The sequence below is a fragment of the Lissotriton vulgaris genome, chromosome 7 (genome assembly GCF_964263255.1).
Source record: "Lissotriton vulgaris chromosome 7, aLisVul1.2, whole genome shotgun sequence".
In the NCBI taxonomy this organism is placed as follows: domain Eukaryota; kingdom Metazoa; phylum Chordata; class Amphibia; order Caudata; family Salamandridae; genus Lissotriton; species Lissotriton vulgaris.
In genome coordinates, this window is record NC_141695.1 from 1,201,303,648 (window position 1) to 1,201,323,029 (window position 19,382).

At 46.9% G+C, this 19,382-nt stretch overlaps 1 protein-coding gene across 1 annotated transcript in view; it reads right to left on the bottom strand.

Moving 5' to 3' along the window:
- Positions 1-19,382, bottom strand: part of KREMEN2 (kringle containing transmembrane protein 2) — a 109,187-nt gene that overhangs the window by 38,331 nt on the left and 51,474 nt on the right. The window contains exons 3-5 of the mRNA XM_086931708.1: positions 15,056-15,147; positions 14,484-14,608; positions 5,357-5,510 (exon numbers count right to left, since the gene is read on the bottom strand). Of these exons, the coding sequence (XP_086787834.1) occupies positions 5,357-5,510; positions 14,484-14,608; positions 15,056-15,147 (371 nt within the window). The remainder of the gene's footprint in view (positions 1-5,356; positions 5,511-14,483; positions 14,609-15,055; positions 15,148-19,382) is intronic.

Below are 19,382 nucleotides of genomic sequence, written 5' to 3' on the forward strand. Positions count from 1 at the left end.
TTGAATTGACGTAGCAGCGTCGCAGAAGTGCCTGCGTTAAATCTTGTACATTTCACGCAGGCAATTTTGCGAGGCGCACAGCCGCTGGACCGCCCACCCTGCGTACTAGGAACTCACCCATTGTGGTGCAGGCCCATGGCTTTATAACATGACGCATCTCCCTAGATGCGTCATGCTGTAAATGACTCGCAGGGATGCGGCACGTTTACGCCGCTGTTGCGTCACGCAAGGCAACGTAAACGTGGCGCAAGGGGCTTGTAAATGTAATCTGCCCCCTAGTGTCTAGCATTACGCAGTTCTGTAAAGTACACTCATACATAATAGTTACTCAGGCCAATGAGACCACGAAATAGAAAACAAATAAGCATAGTAGCAACGCCACTGAGAAGGAGAGCAGTGCACCTGAAATGCACAGAAGATTTTGAAATATAATTTAACTACAATGTAATCGTCATCAGCGGCATTATTGGCTTGCTCCATGTAAAAAACAAATATTTGCAATACAACAACACAGAGCAGGAGAAAACATCATAGTAGTGAGTGATTAAATGGCTACTACTACTCACCAAGCCCGGGGATCTCCAAGCCGAGCTGGTCCAGCAGGTCGCGCTCGCGGTCCAGGAGGTCCGTCCAGCGATGGGTGACCTGGCTGTAGGTGCGCTGGACCCCGTAGAGGTGGGATATGGCCCAGCACACCTTCTCCCACCGCTTCCGGCGCTCCCGCATGTTGTAGCCGCCGGCCGCGATCCTGCCGCCTCCTGCGATGGTCCTGGGCAGGCGGCGCTGGACGAAGTAGACCAGCGCGCCCACTTCCTCCGGGCTGAATATCTCCCGTCGCGTCACCTGCTCCCCCCTCAATCTCCCGCATGCTGTCCTGCCACTGGGTCCAGCACTACTCCCCGCCGCCGCTGCGGCCCTCAAGTGCCTGGGCAGCTTCACGGCGCCTGGCTTGACCATGGTCTGGGCAGGTAAGGTAGGAAGAAGTAGAAAATTAAGAAAGAATAGGATAGGGAAGAAGAAAAGAAAAGAGTTTAAAAAAGTAGTTTAAAAGTAAAGAAAAATAGCAGAAAAGACAAAAATATACAGCTAGGAAAAGAGAGGGATAGATAAGAAGCAAAATCGTAAAAAAAAAACTGAAAACAAGCAAAGGATGGCAAAGATACCAAGAGGATTAAACACCATGCCCAGACACAGGAAATGAATGAAAAACAAGATGGCCGGCGCCCGTTCACGAGCGCGAAAGTAAGTTTGCGCGAGATTTTCCTCGCGATCCCGTGCGAACCTCTAGATTTCCCGCGCGATCTCGTGCGAACCTCTACTCGCAATGCGCTTACTGCGCGAGATTATACATAGCGGGCGGAAACGGAAATACGTCACGCAAACAAAATGGCCGCGCCCGTACTCGACCTTGGGGTAAATTCGCGTGTTGCGCTGCAAGCGGCTCGCGAATACTGCAAAAAAACTCGCGAAACAACAAGCCGCAAAAAAATAAAATGCTCATTCGCACGAATTGGCGGCTTCCGCGGTCGGTTTCGCACGACGCCGCGCCCCGCGAATAGCGCGAAAAACACCGAAAAACGATTTCAGCAAAAGCAAAAGCAATGAGCAGGTGCAAAAGGTCAACCTCATGATTTGTAACGATTCTTTGTAGTGCTTCCTGAGGGGGCCCTCCAGAATTCGGTTGCCTGCTTGCAACTATTGTGTGACCCTGCTCTGACCTTAACTGTATGCCACAAAGGTCCTGATTTACAGCTAAAGGAGCAGACAAGCAGGTGCCAGGCTGGAACTTTAAATTCTTTCAGTGACACATTAATTAGCCCCTAATTCATTATTGTCAGTTGGGGCAGGGCAGGTGTTGTAACTAATTTTGCAACAATGAAAGCACTTAGCAAGTGCAAAAGATCACTAATCAGGGCGCACTAAGGAAGCAGGTGCCAGCTAAAAAAATATTCTGTGACACATTAATCAGCCCCAAATTAATTCAGGTCACTTGAGGCAGGGAAGGTGTGCTTTGCTTTGCCGAAAATAATGTACACTGGACAACCAGAGGGTGTGGTGATGAAACAGAGGGTGGCATGGGTGGGCCAGAGGGTGGCATGAGTAGTCAAAGAGTGGCAGTGGTGACAGAGAGTGGCAGTGATGAAGAAGAGTGTCCCAAACAGGCTGGACACGTAGAAACAACAAGTTCGCGAAACTTGCGACCCGACAGGTAAGTTCGCAATTTGCGACATTGTACAAAACCCTCGCGAACTGGCAGAAACCCGCGCAAACACAAAAAAAAAAAAATCTGCAAATTCGCGAGAATTCGCGGATTTTGCGGATTGCGAATCCGCAAATCCGCAAAATTCGCGAACGCGAGATCCGCAAAATTCGCTCATGCTTAACTGTTACCCAATTTTGGAGCTATTGCTTCTTACAGTGACCAGGAATCCCAGATTTGCCAGAACTGTTCCAGTTTTTTACCAACTGGCCGGGTATATGTGAGAAAATGCAGCACAAGCCCCAGATTTCAGAGGTTTGACTGAACAAACGGGAAGACACGTTTTCCAGTGTGAATTATGTTTTGTCTGCTAGCAGAAAACAAATTAACACAGATGATGTTTTAGTAAAAGTATCATTGTCTGTGTATTTGCTATGCTCTGAGCAATGTTCATTGTGTCATTCTGTGACTCTCGGATGATGCAGCATTGTAGTTCTACTGTATAATGCCCGGGTTTGGTTTTCAAAGTCCAGTCACCCTATGTTTTCCACTTCCTTCTGTAACGTACCTCCTTTTGATCATAGCTACCTGTGGCCCTCTCCCCTGACTACCTTAGCTGTCTGTTGTAAGAGCTAATGAGATCAATACACAGTTGTGGCATATTTAATACTTTCATTGACTCATTGGTAAAGTCAATGAATCATTTTCTACTTAACAAATAAATTCACATGCTTGGAACTATATCACCACCATGTCCCCACTACGTGTATTACAGGCACTGAGTGCCAGTCGAGATGGCTTTGCAAATGCTTGTTTTTGTCCCTTGCACCTAAGAAGCTATGGGCCATCCACATTTTTGGGTTGCTTCACTTCACGCGTTCCTTGTCAAGTATGTGTTTTTTTATTTTCATTCTACTTCCTGCTTTAATGTTGATGCACTGGTGGTGCTCCAGACCACAGCACTGTCTCTGTGTCCTGGAAGGAACAACATAGTGCTTTATACACTCCTGAATGGGCACAGAGGCAGAGCTACTGTGCCCCAGCCGGTGTTTAATTTGAGTCGATGTTTGCCAATCCACCACAAAGTGGTGTTTATCTATTTTTGTACCAGGGCACTTCAGCAAGAGTTTGTAACAACTGAATATACTTTAAAATATTTTAAAAAAAATAACATGTCAGCAAGGCCATCGTCACAGCCTCGGCGATCAGACACTTTTATTGGCTTAGATGGAATCGGCAAAATTATCATAATTTGGAGTGCGAGACTTAGTGGGTATCAATACCAGTGGCCTGGGCTCGAGTCGGGGTACCACGCGGGTGGAGGGCGTCCCCCCACTTATTTTACCGGGCGGACGACGTCCCCCCTGCTAAACAGCTGAACTTCATTCTTTGGCCTCTCTGGGACGAGATTGCAGCTCATACATAGCACGCTGCTCACGCGCTGACAGATCGGAGCTCACAGCGATGGGTAGCAACTGCAGAAGCAAACGGGGCCTCTCTGCAATGGAAATATGTAGGGCTGCGACATGGTCGTCGGTCTGAGAGCCCTTTTGTTAAGCATTATAGGTAGGGGTGGGCGGCCAGCTACGCTCCGTGCACGGAGTGTGCGTAGTGCCGCATACTCCGCATTTTGCGGAGCGGGCGTAGCCAGGCGGCACTACGCACGCTCCGCAGACGGAGCGTAGCTGGCCGCCACCCGCCTCCCTCCCGCCCTCACTAAATACTTTAAATGAAAAGTTTAAATTAATTAAAACGCACTTACCTTGCCCGCCGCTGCCCGCCGCGTCCCCGGGGCTCGCTATCTTCATTGTTCCGTCTTGTTTACTAATGCGCATGCGCGGGCGGCCGCGCATGCTCATTTCTCACGAGAAAATGCGCACGCGCGGCCGCCCGCGCATGCGCATTAGTAAACAAGACGGAACAATGAAGATAGCGAGCCCCGGGGACGCGGCGGGCAGCGGCGGGCAAGGTGAGTGCGTTTTAATTAATTTAAACTTCATTTAAAGTATTTAGGGAGGGCGGGAGGGAGGCGGGTGGCGGCCAGTGGTGCGTGCGTAGTGGGGCTACGTGGAGTGCGGAGGTGGGCGTAGTTTCTCGCCCACTTCGCGTAGCTCCGCGAAGCCCCACTACGCCCACTACGCCCAGGGCTAATTATAGGTTGGAGTTGAATGACTCCGTAATTTTTGGTCCTGGAGTTCCTCCCGTTCCCAGTCCAAAAACCTCTCTCCCTCCTTTGCGGTCTAATTCCTCAATTCAGTTAGTTAATAAGACAGTGTATTGTGGGGAGAGGAATGTATTTATTTTGTTTTTCTTAGGAAGTGTCCTAATTGCAATAAAAGAGGGACTTTGCATAGGGCGATTCTGTGGAGGAATCGAACCTTTCTCATATGGTATGGTCTGTAATGGGGGATGGAGCTATGGTTTCTGTAAAGTAGCAAGGCACGCTATGTTTTATTTGTGAGTCTCTTTTTTAATTCTTACACATTGCAGAAACGTATCTAACAACGAGAGGGCACAGCCAGACAAGTAACACACCTCTTTCTCCTGTTTCTGTGACCGCAGTGCGCAAGTTTGAGTTGTACCTAATAACTAAATTGTGACAGTTTGCCCCCTACTTGCAGTATTATCACATCGAAGGGGTGAGCGAGGAGAGGCAATGCCACCATTCGTGACGTCACTCCCTGTTGTGACGTCACTTCCGGTGACAGCGTCCCCCCACTTCTTTTTTTAGGACTTGTGCCCTGCCAGTGGCTTTTGCAGCGCTGTCTGTGGGTGTGGGGGGTGCAAGGGAGAGGTGTCTCTCAGTGGCCAGAGCTCCGGGCTCACAGTACGATCCCCAGAGTCAGCTCAGCTCAGCATCATCTGATTCTGGGCAATAGTTCGCTTAGTCTCCCCGATGACCCACCCAGCGCCTTGAAACCTTAAGGGATGATATATTCGCACTTTACAAATAGGAATTATTATATTTATTATTATAACTTGCAGCGGCCTCCCGGTGAATTATCTTGGGCCCTGGCACTTCTATTTTTGATAACAAATGAAGCACTGGCGCTAGCTTACTTCATGTTGGGAAAGCAGCCTACAAACCATATAAATAAATAATAAATAACATCACACCACTGGAGGCAGTCCCCAGGCCCTAAAGCTGATTCTTACCGTTGTAGATGCCGATCCTGCCATCACCCCCGCACAGCTGGCTTGACTTGCCGAAGCAGACCTGGTCACACTCCACAGCGCTCACTGGTTGATGCCTCTCCACGTCCACATCGTTCCCACAGAAGCAAGCGTAGCCTGCCTCCACCCCGGCATACTGAAACAAGAGAATCAAAATCCTGGATAAGGCCCATCCTCATTCCAGACTCAGCACCAATGCACTCACCAAGCATCTTATCAAAGACCCAACTTCCAATCTCAAACCTAGTATCTAAGCCATGATCCATTACCTGAGCAGAGACCCAGCATCCATGTACAGGCCTCTAATGTCCACAGGTGCATAAGAATGTCATCTCTCCTTAGGCCTTGCATCTATCCACGGGCCCGCCGTGTAGCAAAGTGCTCACAGCATTGAGCCACAGTCCCAGTTACCCTACCAAGATCTGAGCATCTACTCAAGCTTTGGCATCTATCCACAGGCTCAGCATCTACCCACAGGTCTAACCTCGGTTCTATATTCAATCCAAAGGCCATAAGTACAGGCTAAACATCTACGAAATCAAACATATACCCAGATTCTAGCTGCAGATTCAGTATCCATTCAGTCACAAGCCAAACATCTGCCCACATACCCACCATCTACTGAAGACACAGCGTCTACAGCTGGCACAGCATCTGCTCATAGACCCTGCATCTCCCACAGGACCATGTTCTATCCACAGGTCCAAACTCTATCCCAAGGCACCACATCTACCCAAGGCCCAGGGTCTAGCCACAGGCCCAGCATCTACCCACATGACCAGGACCTATACACAGGCCAGCATCTAGTGGTAGCATCCATCCACAGGCACAGTATCCAATGAGAGGTCCAGCATCTATCCACAGCAACAATCTCTATCCTTAGGTGTAGTAGTTGGATCACTTACAGAATATCGAGGACAAAAATATTGTGTGTCAAAAATATTGAGGATCAAAATATCCAGAAGGTCAGTGTAAATAGGCAAGTATAGATATACTATTAAGAAAGGATGATTAGTGGCAAGGCTTATCATGCGCAAAATGTTTTCAAATATTCCCCTAAGTTAGGTACAAACTATTTATATAGTGTGCTCCAAGGACGGGGACAGCCACTCATATCCCCAGAATTGGACTAGTGAACCAGTCCAGTAGAAAAAAAATAGATTGTCCTGAGCACAACACCATATGTATCACAAAAAGTCCAATCAATCTTCTTTATCCACAATGATTTTATTCTCGATGTTTGATAAAATCTTCTCCAAATCACATATAGCCTATTGATTGGACTTTTTGTGATACACATGGTGTTGTGCTCAGGACAATCTATTATTAGATATACTATTCTTAACTCCACATCTACGTACCTTGAAGATATAACTATCATCAAGTTACATATATGTGGAGTTATATATAGTAAAACTTTGCTAACCTATAGAAACTTACCTTCACCATATTCTTGTCCCCGATATTCATGACACAATCATTTGTCCCCACGATATTTTGGACTCAGTATTTTGTCCAAACACCTAGTAGCTCTCTATACACAGATATAACATCTATGCACATGTCCATCATCTCTCCACAGGCCCAGGAGCACTCCTTGGATAGAGTACCTACCTACAGGAGCAGCATCTGTCTACAGGTATAACAGCTATCCGCAGACACAGTGCCACGGGCCAGGATTTAGCCAAAGGCACAGCATATGCTCACAGGTCCAGCATCTATCCACAGACGCATCTCTCTCTACAGACCCCGGGGCAGATTTACAAGCCCCTTGCGTCACTTTTGTGACGCTGCAATGGCGTAAAAGTTGGGTCCCTTTTACAATGTGACACATCTAGGGAGATGCATCACATTGTAAAGCCCTGCATGACATTATACCTGCATCAGGTATGATGTACGTAGGGTAGGCGTTCCCACGCAGGAAAGCCTTGTAAAAGTGACGCAGTGAAATCGACAAGATTTTACTGCATGACTTTTAGGATGCCGCTGCGTCAAAACCTTACACCTGCTTGAAGCAGGCGTAAGGAGTGACGCAGTGTATTGGGAATAGACAATTGCCAATACTGCAATTTACTTACCTCACGACTAGGCCATGAAGAACAGACTCAAACTGGTTCTTCGAAACAATTATTCATTTGAATCAATCTATTTATTTCAAATTTAGGAATCAAAACACCTTTTTTGAACAACAACTTATTCTTAATTATCAAAAATCACATTAAATATACAGGAGAGAGAAAAAGGAAAAGAATGCTACCTAAAAGCGTTTGCATTCTCTTCTACCACACGTTCTAACAATCATTCGCTCATGTGTCCTCATTCATACTCATATGCAATGTTCCCTCTAATTATTTTCCTCTGTGTGCGTCAGAGTAAGGTCTCTGTGCGCTGTAGCCAAGGCTATGTGCGCTAAGAACCTGACCGCACGTGTAGACCAGGGCTTTGAGTGGGATGAAAATACTTGCAGCTGTTACTTTTATGGCCGCGTGGTGCTCGTTTTGCCTTGTGACTTATAAATACTTTGACCAGAGCACCCTCGGTGGCACTAATGGACACAAATAGATAGTTTAGAAGTTATTGTGCAATATCTGTAGCCAAACACTTTGTTTCTGATATAATTTACTGCACTAACTGTACCGCACAATATATTAATTTTTAGGTGGTAACAACAGATCTCCTTAAGAGGATATGTAAATTCGATACAATTCTATTTTAGCATATAGTGCTACAGATTTGCCCCAATCTTACTTCATCCCAGTCCAAAGAGACCACCCAAATGACCCAAGCCCTACCTACCTCTCAACACAACAAGCCCAGCCATAATAGTGTGCTCGGGCTCTGCCCGGTTTCACCTTCTTACTAACAGAATAGTGCGGATGCTAACTAACGAGAGGAGTGAAAATGGGAGACTCCCCGACTCTCTGCTCGTCCTGATAGTGCCCGTACTCAGGGGCTTCCTTGTCGTCCAGTTTGTAGTCAGAGAATTTAGAGTAAAACTGCACCCCGTTTTCCTTGGCCAAATGGTAGTTTCTCAAGTCCTGTATGATGTCCATAATGAGGTTGAGGACGGCGCTGTCTCAGAGCTCGACCGGCTCAGTTCTCCCTTTGCAGCCTCCAGAAAGGGGCTCCTCGGATGGCTCATGGCAGTCAGGCAGTTGGGGACAGCCTCCGACAGCTCTGGCTCCTGCTGCGAGACGCAAACACATGTTCACGGGAGGAAAACTGCAAGACCCTTATCAAAAAATATGCAAACATCACCCATGCACTTTCCCTGCAATTCTCATGTATGAAGAACGGCTGTACGCACATAGAATTCAGCTTAGGGAAGCCTGCCTGCTGTGCTGGATGCACTCTGCAGGGCATACAGGCTCTGCTTAAATATTGTTCTAAACACATTTACTGAGCATTTGAACACTTCCCTTTTCATCAATACATTCTTCCATTGACTATGTCTGTATACAAACCCCCGTCCCATCCGCCCATCCATCCCCTAGCCATCTATCCATCCAACCCATAGTGTCAATCATCTAGCATCCAAGTAAACTAAATCCATCCATCCATTCATCATCCACATATCTTACATACACACTATCCACACACTCAAACCCTTCCAGCTACCCCTTAAGCCCACCCATCCAACCCATAGTGTCTCTGATCTAGCATCCAAGTAAAATAAATCCATCCATTTAGTCATTCATTCATCCATCCACATAAACTTACATCCTCCGTATCTACACGCTCAAACCCATCCAGCTACCCCTTAAGCTCATACATCCTTACATACAGCTCATTCACCCACTCAAACCCAGCCAGCTCCCAAACCCATAACCCGTCCATCTAGAGTCCATCCATCAGCACATCTCGAATTTAAATAAATCTATCTATCTATCTATCTATCTGTCTATCTGTCTATCTATCTGTCTGTCTATCTATCTATCTGTTTCTGTCTGTCTGTCTGTCTGTCCGTCTGTGAGTCTAGCTGCAGAGAGAATGCAGACAAATATGTGTGTTCAGTACATCTACCTCTGCCAATGTGGGTACCTTCTGTATATTTTCTTTATTCTTCCCTCCCCTTTGTCTTTTTGGCAGCATGTCTATTGTCATTCAACCTGTACATACACTATACACTAGCTGTATGCATTTATATTTTTCTTTCAACTTTTTCTGTATTTGCCAATGTATGTTTTTTATCTCTGTCTATCTATCTCTGTCTATCCATATGTGGAGAAGTGTGGCTCACTGGTTAGAGCAGGCAGACCCTGAAGCAGAGGTCAGACCTGGGACCAGGGTTCAATTCCCGACGCGGCAGGGTCTTGAGCTCAAATGTCCATGGACTCGATAATTCTCGCTTCGGTGCCTGACCTAATCATGGGTTCACACTCTGCAACTCTGGGCATTAAGCTTGCTTAATCTCCACAACGGCCCCCCTGCGGCGGGATGCCTGGCTTTCACCTTGGGGATGCCCTGTAGGGGCTATCTCACAGGGAAAAGCCAGGACGGGTTCCCAAGGCAAGCGCGGAGATACCCCTTCGGGGGTTGATTCAGGCGCTATATAAGAAACATAATAATAATAATAATAGTTACCTCGGTGTGCAACTGTTTGTCAGTCAGTACATCGTTAAGTGTGTTGTCTATATTTGTCTTCCGGGCTTTTGTCCCTGCTGGCTTCTCTGTGCCTGTGTATTAATTCTATGTGTCCGTCCCTTTCTCTCTCATTTTCTGTTTCTGCCTGCTTGCATCGTGGCCGCCTGTCTCCTAGGAATGTCTGTCTTATCTACCTTCGTACTTGGGAAACTTTCCGCTGCTCTGGTTGTCTGTGTGTATGTCCGTCTGATCGAGGGTCTGCCTGCCTAGCCAAATAATCTAAAAGTGATTGTTGCATGCGTGCCACTACCACAAACAGTGTAAAGTATTTCAAATACTGTAGCAGGAACCTGCACATAGTCTTATAAGTAAGCAGAAGTGTGACATCAAATAGATATCACCCCAGCCCCACGCCCCCTCTGATGATTTACCTGCTTTTGACACGACTTCCAGGTGTGCCTTCCTTTCCTAGATTCGATGCCTCTTTCATGAAAGATGAAGCACCAGAAGAGACAGCAGCCCCTACCTTTTATCATAAAAGTTTGCAGACAGTGCTTTGAAGGGAACTATAGAAGTGCAGGGACTTACTATTTAGAGTACCTGCTTGCTCCTGAGGGGTGCCAGTACTCCCCAATTAAATGTATTGCATCACTTCTGAAAAGTGCCGGTATTCAAATTAAAAAAGCGCAAGTACTTGGCACCGGACAGTACTGCCCATTTAAAGCACTGGTTTAGGACTCCAAGAGCAAGCCAGACATGCTCAGTTTGCCAAAATAATTAAACAACAGGGGGTGATGATGGACAGAGTTTCTGAATTAAGCAGAATACTCTCACCCTCTCAAGAGATCAGGGCTGGATCCAACACCGTTTTTTAGCTCACTGCACCATCCCAGCTCAGAACCTGGCTATATGCAAATTAGTCTGTTCCTGTCCCAGTACATGATGGGAACAGGGCAAACCAAACTACAAAGCCAATTCTTTCACTGGGAAGGAAACAAGCTTCCGGGGACCGGTTTCTGGCATTACAGCCGTCTTCGGCCCGGCTTGCTTGCACCATCAGGATTCAAGCAAACCGGGCCGAAGACGGCTGTATTGCCAGAAACCGGTCCCCGGGAGCTTGTTTCCTTCCCAGTGTAAGAATTGGCTTTTGTAGTTTGGTTTGCCCTGTTCCCATCATGCACTGGGACAGGAACAGACTAATTTGCATACAGCCAGGTTCTGAAACTGGGATGGTGCAGTGAGCTAAAAAACGGTGTTGGATCTAGCCCGGATCTCTTGACTGGGTGAGAGCTTTCTGCTTAATTCAGAGACTCTGTCCCTCACCACCCCTTGTTGTAAATATTTTTGTCCACCCCAAGCGTGGAAGGGTATACTCAGACATGAGTCCCTTGCTCATTGCACCATCAGGATTCAAGCAAACCGGGCCGAAGACGGCTGTAATGCCAGAAACCGGTCCCCGGGAGCTTGTTTCCTTCCCAGTGTAAGAATTGGCTTTTGTAGTTTGGTTTGCCCTGTTCCCATCATGCACTGGGACAGGAACAGACTAATTTGCATACAGCCAGGTTCTGAAACTGGGATGGTGCAGTGAGCTAAAAAACGGTGTTGGATCTAGCCCGGATCTCTTGACTGGGTGAGAGCTTTCTGCTTAATTCAGAGACTCTGTCCCTCACCACCCCTTGTTGTAAATATTTTTGTCCACCCTAAGCGTGGAAGGGTATACTCAGACATGAGTCCCTTGCTCATTGCACCATCAGGATTCAAGCAAACCGGGCCGAAGACGGCTGTAATGCCAGAAACCGGTCCCCGGGAGCTTGTTTCCTTCCCAGTGTAAGAATTGGCTTTTGTAGTTTGGTTTGCCCTGTTCCCATCATGCACTGGGACAGGAACAGACTAATTTGCATACAGCCAGGTTCTGAAACTGGGATGGTGCAGTGAGCTAAAAAACGGTGTTGGATCTGGCCCGGATCTCTTGACTGGGTGAGAGCTTTCTGCTTAATTCAGAGACTCTGTCCCTCACCACCCCTTGTTGTAAATATTTTTGTCCACCCTAAGCGTGGAAGGGTATACTCAGACATGAGTCCCTTGCTCATTGCACCATCAGGATTCAAGCAAACCGGGCCGAAGACGGCTGTAATGCCAGAAACCGGTCCCCGGGAGCTTGTTTCCTTCCCAGTGTAAGAATTGGCTTTTGTAGTTTGGTTTGCGCTGTTCCCATCATGCACTGGGACAGGAACAGACTAATTTGCATACAGCCAGGTTCTGAAACTGGGATGGTGCAGTGAGCTAAAAAACGGTGTTGGATCTAGCCCGGATCTCTTGACTGGGTGAGAGCTTTCTGCTTAATTCAGAGACTCTGTCCCTCACCACCCCTTGTTGTAAACAGTTTGCCAATGCTTGTTTCATGGACAGTCACAACTTGGGGCAAAATATTTCCATTTTATTTGTCACGGCCTGATATGCTACTATACTTCACCCTATTCAGATTAATGTCACTTGTTTATACACAATATCTGTGTGTTTTCTTTCCCTAAAAATGCCTCTGCAACTTTATTCTGAAAGTGTACAAACGGGATGGCATGCAGGCTGCTTGTGTGCGAGTCACAAGAACAGCTTCACCCTGTTTTTTATCTGCGTGGCTAGACCTGGCCGATTATTTATCAATTGAGCAGGCTACACCATCACCGCTCCCGGCTGCCTCTTATATAGCATAGGATTCTCCTGAGGTAGCTCTCAATATGATATTATCGACATCCAAGTGGGTGGAAAACAATAAAAAAAAAGTTGACTTGGCAACCTTTGGCGAGCGTGTGCTGCTGAAGCGCTCCACGCAGTTGTGGTACTAGGAGGGCTCAGGCACTTGTTACTCTTTGTAGATGACGAAGCCGCAGACGTCCCAAGTGGGCAACCCCCGGAGTTCCACCAGTGACACGTTACGAGCCATCCGAGTCTCCCAGTGCCCTTCCCAGCCATTGTGAAAATATTCCTGTTAATTGCAGCGCATGACGGGCGCTGCGATTAACAGGAATCCTTTCACAAAGGCACGCAATCAGCACCCAGTCACGCTGTATTTAGAAAGGAAATTAAGCAAGTCTGAAAGCACGACGTGTACTTTACACGTCCTGATTTCAAACTTGCTTCATTTATTTTCTAAATACAGCGCCGCTGGGTGCTGATTGTAGGCCAGTGTGAAAATATTCCCGTTAATTGCAGCGCCTGACGGGCGCTGTGATTAACAGGAATACTTTCCCAAAGGACTCAGACAACCAGGGAAATTGCTGCTTTTCGCCGCTCGCATTTTAAAAAGCGGATGGCGGCGGTGAGAACGTGTGCGCGCTTAACATTGTACCATGCGCGCTCGATGCCTTAAAGGTGCGCGGGAGCGCAGCCGCGCTGGTTAGAGGGAACACTGCTCATATGTACAATTTTTCAAGCAACAGTGTTTTGGATACTATTTCTTTACACAACAAAGTAAGATAAGGTTTTCGTTATTGTTTTTCAGAACCATTCTGAGGTCCTGATGAGAGTTCCTCATACAAGGAACTCGAAATGCGTCGACCATCACCGTGTTAGGCCAATCGTTTTAAGAATTCCAAATAAATCATTTGAATTTGTTCAGTTGCCTAAATGGCCCATTGTCTAAAATTGTAAATGTTGTCCCTGTCAGTATTTTTCTAAATGTACTGTTTGATTAATACTAGCTTGCATAATTGAGCTACTGACATTTGTGATTGTTTCTTCCCCCCCTTTTTTCTTTCATTCCTTTCCAACACTTTCTCACGTTGCTTGAAAAATTGTACATATGAGTATGAATGAGGACACATGAGCGAATGATTGTTAGAACGTGTGGTAGAAGAGAATGCAAACGCTTTAGGTAGGATTCTTTTCCTTTTTCTCTCTCCTGTATATTTAATGTGATTTTTGATAATTAAGAATAAGTTGTTGTTCAAAAAAGGTGTTTTGATTCTTAAATTTGAAATAAATAGATTGATTCAAATGAATAATTGTTTCGAAGAACCAGTTTGAGTCTGTTCTTCATGGTCTAGTCGTGACATAAGTAAATTGCAGTATTGGCAATTGGTTGTTGTTTCTTAACTTAGAGGGTTGGCCTTACTGCAGATCAGCCAAACCTTATATTGGTTTACGTGTATTGGGAATAGGCCGCAACACGCATTGCTGGAGTTGTGTCGTGCTTGCGACACAACTCTAGCAATGCGTGACTTTTCCGTCAACAGATGCGTCAGAATTTCTGACGCATCTGTCAATCCTTGCGCCATGGTGCGCTGTATTCTAAATACGGCGTATCCATGGTGACGCAAGGGTTTTGCAATGTGATGTTGGGAAAGTAACGCATCTCTACAGATGCATCACTTTCTTGTAAATCTTCCCCCCAGTAACTATCCAGGGGAAAGGCATCTATCCACAGGCACAGCATCAGTCCACAGGCGTGCACGGTTGCTACTCACAGCTTTAGGACAGGTACATCTTCTTTACCACGCACATTCAAATACCCACACACCACCCTTACCTTGTACCCTTTCCTGCGGCAGAAGCGGATGCACACTTGCACTGTAAGTTTAGTGGAGGTGCCACTGCTTCCCCCAAGGGCTGGGGGGTTGCCAGTGTCCAGGAAACAGCCTAGGTACCCAGGCACTGTGGACAAAATGAAGGAGCGGTTAGTGGATACTGAACTCTACACAGTAGGCAAAGAGATAGGTATGCTGAGTGCCCTGAGCACTGATTCCTTACCAGGGCTGGCTTTAGTGCTGGTGGCCCCCGGTGCAAAAATCATTTTTGCCGCCCTCACACCCTATGACCGCCTCCTTGGATTTTCTCACTACCACTGAACAAAAGTGCCCCATATCTCTCCAATTATAAGTTATTGCTAAACACAGCGCACTCCCCAACCTACCCTTAAGGGCAAAACCCCCTCTACAGGTCAGCACCCAGTGCGGCCGCACCGGTCACACTGCCTTTTCGCGTTCGCGTGCCTTGCGTGTTCCTTGCACTACACTTTTGTATTCAGTCCCTGGCACTGCCACCCAGGCTGCTGCGTGGCACTCGGACTCTCATAAAGGTTGTTCTGGTGCTGTCACTTACTGTGGCAGCTGGGGATGTCACAATATTTCCAGTAGACCCCCTCCTCCGTCTCTGAGACATAGCACCAGGGCTGCACATCCCCATCCGGGTTCCTGCATAAAGAGAGATAAGGCATACATCAAAGACAACCCATGAGAGCTGGCTGTTATTCATATTGTGCTGTCATACAGGCACCTTTCATGACCAATAGACACCACAAAGCGCCAATGTACACTTTACATGACTTTCAGGCACCCTTAGGCATCCAAGGATAATGTTTCAGGGACACGATTTACAGCCAGTCGCCAAAATAATTGCCTTATATAAACAAGCATTGGCAAAGCCAATAGGTTTCTCCTGTGGAAGAGCTGTTGGCTTTGCCAATATGTGTTAGCAATGTTGTACACCAGCGTGGCTGCTGTTCAGCATGGCTAAACATTAGTAGGGTAAAGGAAAGCGGTGTAATGTGTCATAAAGTAGAATAGGGTAGAGCGTAACAGATTGGCATAGAGTGGCGTTGAGTGGCATATAGTAGAGTTGAGAGGAGTGGAGTGCCATGGAGTAGTGTACAGTTTTGTGGAGTGTCGTGGAGGAATTAGATTGTTATAGCATGGAAGGGTTTAGAGTTGAGTGGCGTAGAGTGTAGCACAGTGTCAGAGTTGAGTAGAGTGTCAGAGTGGAGTGGCATAGAGTGTTGTGGAGTAGAGTAGAGTGGAGGGGCACAGAGGGTGTTGCGTAGAGTGCAGCATAGTATTGTAGAGTACAGAGATTGTCATAGAATAGAGTGGCATATGGTGGAGTGGACTAGTGCGTCACAGATCAGAGTGGAGTAAAGTGGCATGGAAGTAGTGCTTAGAGCATCACAGTGGAGTAGTGTCTTAGAATGGCACAGAGTGAAGTAGAGTGCTGTGAAGTGGAGTGGCATAGAGTGGAGGAGAAAGTCTGGAGCAGAGTCTAATAGAGTAGAGCATCATAGAGTGGAGTATTGTGGAGTGGAGTGTCACAGAGTTTAGTGGAGTAGAGTGGAGTAGAGTGGCCTAGAGTAAAGTGGCATAAAGTACAGTGGTGCAAAATAGAATGGTGTAAAAATCAGTGGCATAGAGTGCATTGGTTTTGAGTAAAGTGGTGTAGAGTGCATTGGCAAAGAGTGCAGTGATGTAGAGTAGCATAGAGTGCAGTGGCATAGAGTAGAGCGGTAAAGCGTAGATTGCAGTAACGTAGAGTGAAGTGGCACAGAGTGGAGTAGAATGCCTTGGAGTAGGGTGACGTAAAAAGAAATGGCATAGAAGGGAGTGGTGCAGGGTAGAGTGCAGTGGCGTAAAGTAGAATGGCCTAGAGGGTAGTGGTGTAGAGTTCAGTAGAGTGGTGCAGAGGTGAGTGGAGAAGAGTAGAGTCCAGTGGTATAGAGTGAAGTCATGCAGAGTAGCCTGTCAGAGTGCAGGGTTGGAAAGTGCAGGGTCGTAGAGTGTTGCAGAGAGCAGGGATGAAGAATACAGTGGTGTAGAGTAGAACTGAGTGGCCAATAGTGCAGTGACGTAGAGTGCCGTGGTGTAGAGTGATGTAGCATACAGTGGCATAGAGTACAATGTTGTCAAGTATAGCGGCGTAAAGTGCAGTGGTGCAAAGTAGCTGGCGTAGGTGCAGTGGCATAGAGTGCATTGGTTTTGAGTAAAGAGGTGTAGAGTGCATTGTTGTAGAGTGCAGTGGCTTAGAGTACAGTGGTATAGTGTAGACTGCAGTGGTGTAGAGTGCAGTGGCATAGAGTTCAGTGGTGTCGATTGATTCAGAGTAGAGTGGAGTGGTGCAAGGTAGAGTAAAGTGGGTTCAGGGTAGAGCGTGGTGGCATAGGATAGAGCGGTGTAGAGTAGAATGGCACAGCATTGATTATAGTGGTGTAGAGTTGAGCTGCGCAGAGTGGAGTAGAGTGGCATAGAGTGCAGTGGCATAGAGTGCAGAGGCATAGAGTAGATTATTTCAGAGTAGAGTTAAGTGGTGTAGAATAGAGTGGTGCAGGGTAGAGTGGAGTGGTGCAGGGTAGAGTGGCCTAGGACTGGAGTGGTTTATAGTGCAGTGTCATAGAGTGTAGCGATGCACAGTAGATTGGAGTGGCATTGAGCGCAGTAGTGTAGAGTGCAATAGAGTGGCATAGAGTGATGCAGAGTAGAGTAAATTGGCGTAGAGTGCCAACGCGTTAAGTGGCAGAGAGTGTAGTGCTGCAGAGTAGAATGCCGTAGAGTGTAGTGACATAGAGTAGAATGGTGTAAAGTGCATTGGCATAGTACAGTGGCATAAAGTGGTGTTAATGTTATGTTAACAGCATTTATAATGTGCACAGCTACTTCATAGAGTGTCTCAGCGCATACGCTACTAGGCGGTTAGGAGGACCAGGACAGATTACTTAAAGACCAAAGTTTTCAGTTTCATAACTCAGGCAGGAGTTGATTCCAGGCCACCGCCCTAAACAGGTCAATGATCTGCCGCCAGCCCTCTGTTTGAGGACCTTAGCAGTGCATGCCATTAGCTTATTTGATGATCGCAATTACCTGGACAGTAAAGTGGGTACAGTAAAGTGACAGAGTGTAATGGTGTAGAGTGGCATAGAATGCAGTGCCATAGAGTAGAGTATAGTGGCAAGCAGCGGTGCAGAACAGATTGGTATAGAGTGCAGTGGCATAGCGTGTATTAGTTTTGAGTAAAGTGGTGTAGAGATCATTGGTGTAGAGTGCAGTGGCATAGAGTGCAGCAGTGTAAAATTGAGTGGCGTAGTGTGGAGTGGCATAGAGTGGATTGGCGCAGCGTGGAATAGAGTGGCATGGACTGCATTGGCATTAGAGTAGATTGTTTCAGAGTAGAGTGAAGTGTTGTAGAGTGCAGTGGTATAGGGTAGAGTGCAATGGTGCAGAGTAGATTCAAGTGGCTTAGAGTGGATTGGCATAGAATGCAGTTGCGTAGAGTGGAGCGATGCAGAGTAGAGTGATGTAAAGTTCAGTGCCTGAGAGAGCACTGTTGCAGAGCAGAGTGACATAGAGTTCAGTGGCATAGAGTGGAGTGGAGTGGTGTAGAGTAGAGTGGAGTGGTGCAGGGTACAGTGCCGTGCCATAAAAGTGGCATAATGCTGAGTATATTTGTATAGACTGCATTGGCACAACTTTGAGTGGTGCAGTGGCGTAGAGTGCAGGGGCGTAGAGTGCATTAGAGTGGCGTAGAGTGCAGTGGTGTCGAGTGCAGTCATGCAGAGTGCAGTGTTGTAGAGTGCAGTGTTATAGAGTGCAGTGGTGTAGAGTGCTGCAGAGTAGAGTGGTGCAGAGTAGCATGGTGCCGAGAGCAACCCTACTTTGGTAAAATGATGGAATCCCTTATAAACCAACAGTTAGTTGCCCACCTCGAAAGTTATGAACTACTCGATTCTTCTGGATTTAGGGCGGCAGACAGCACTGAGAAAGCTCTGGTCAAAGTTATGTCTAATGTCAGGCTGGCTTTGGATAAACATCAGTCCACCTTTCTAGTCCTGCTCGACCTGTCTGCCGCTTTCGACACCATCTCCCATAGCATTTTAGAGCATCGGCTGTGGGAGATTGGTGTCAGGGGAAATGTCCTAAAGTGGCTCAAGAGCTACTTGGCCGACCGTGTAACTGCAGTTCAAATGGGCAAAAATGTTTCAGGGGAGGGACCAGCGGCGATGGGGGTACCTCAGGGTTCTATTTTGAGCCCGACCCTTTTTAATCTATATGTAACACCTCTGGCCAAGGTGATCAGATTCTATGGTTTTGATATCACATCCTATGCGGACGACACGCAGATTCTGATCACCATTGGCGATTCAAAACAGCGCTTCAAGCAATGCATGTCTCACATTAACAGATGGATGAATTCCAACCATCTCCAACTGAACGGAGATAAGTCCGAGATCTTGCTGTTTGGCAAAGGCCAGGAGCATTGGTCCCAGGACTGGTGGCCCTCTAACCTCGGCACCTGTCCTACCCCTAAATCCACAGTTCGGAAACTGGGCGTCTACATGGACAATCAACTGTCTATGGATAGTCAGATAAATCATATCTCTGGCATGTGCTTCGGAATAATGCGTAGCCTCCGGAAGGTTTTCAAATGGATTCCCAGTGGGGCCTGGAAACCATTAGTCCAGGGGCTAATAATCAATAGAATGGACTATGGAAATGCCCTACTGTATTCAATTAATCAAAACCTGTTGAAAAAGCTTCAAATTGTTTAGAACACGGCGGCCAGGTTGGTTCTTGACCTTCCACCTAGGACTTCTGTTCCCTGCTTAAGATCATTACACAGGCTTCCAGTAAAGAAGCAAATTCAGTTTAAGATCTTATGTTTAATCCAT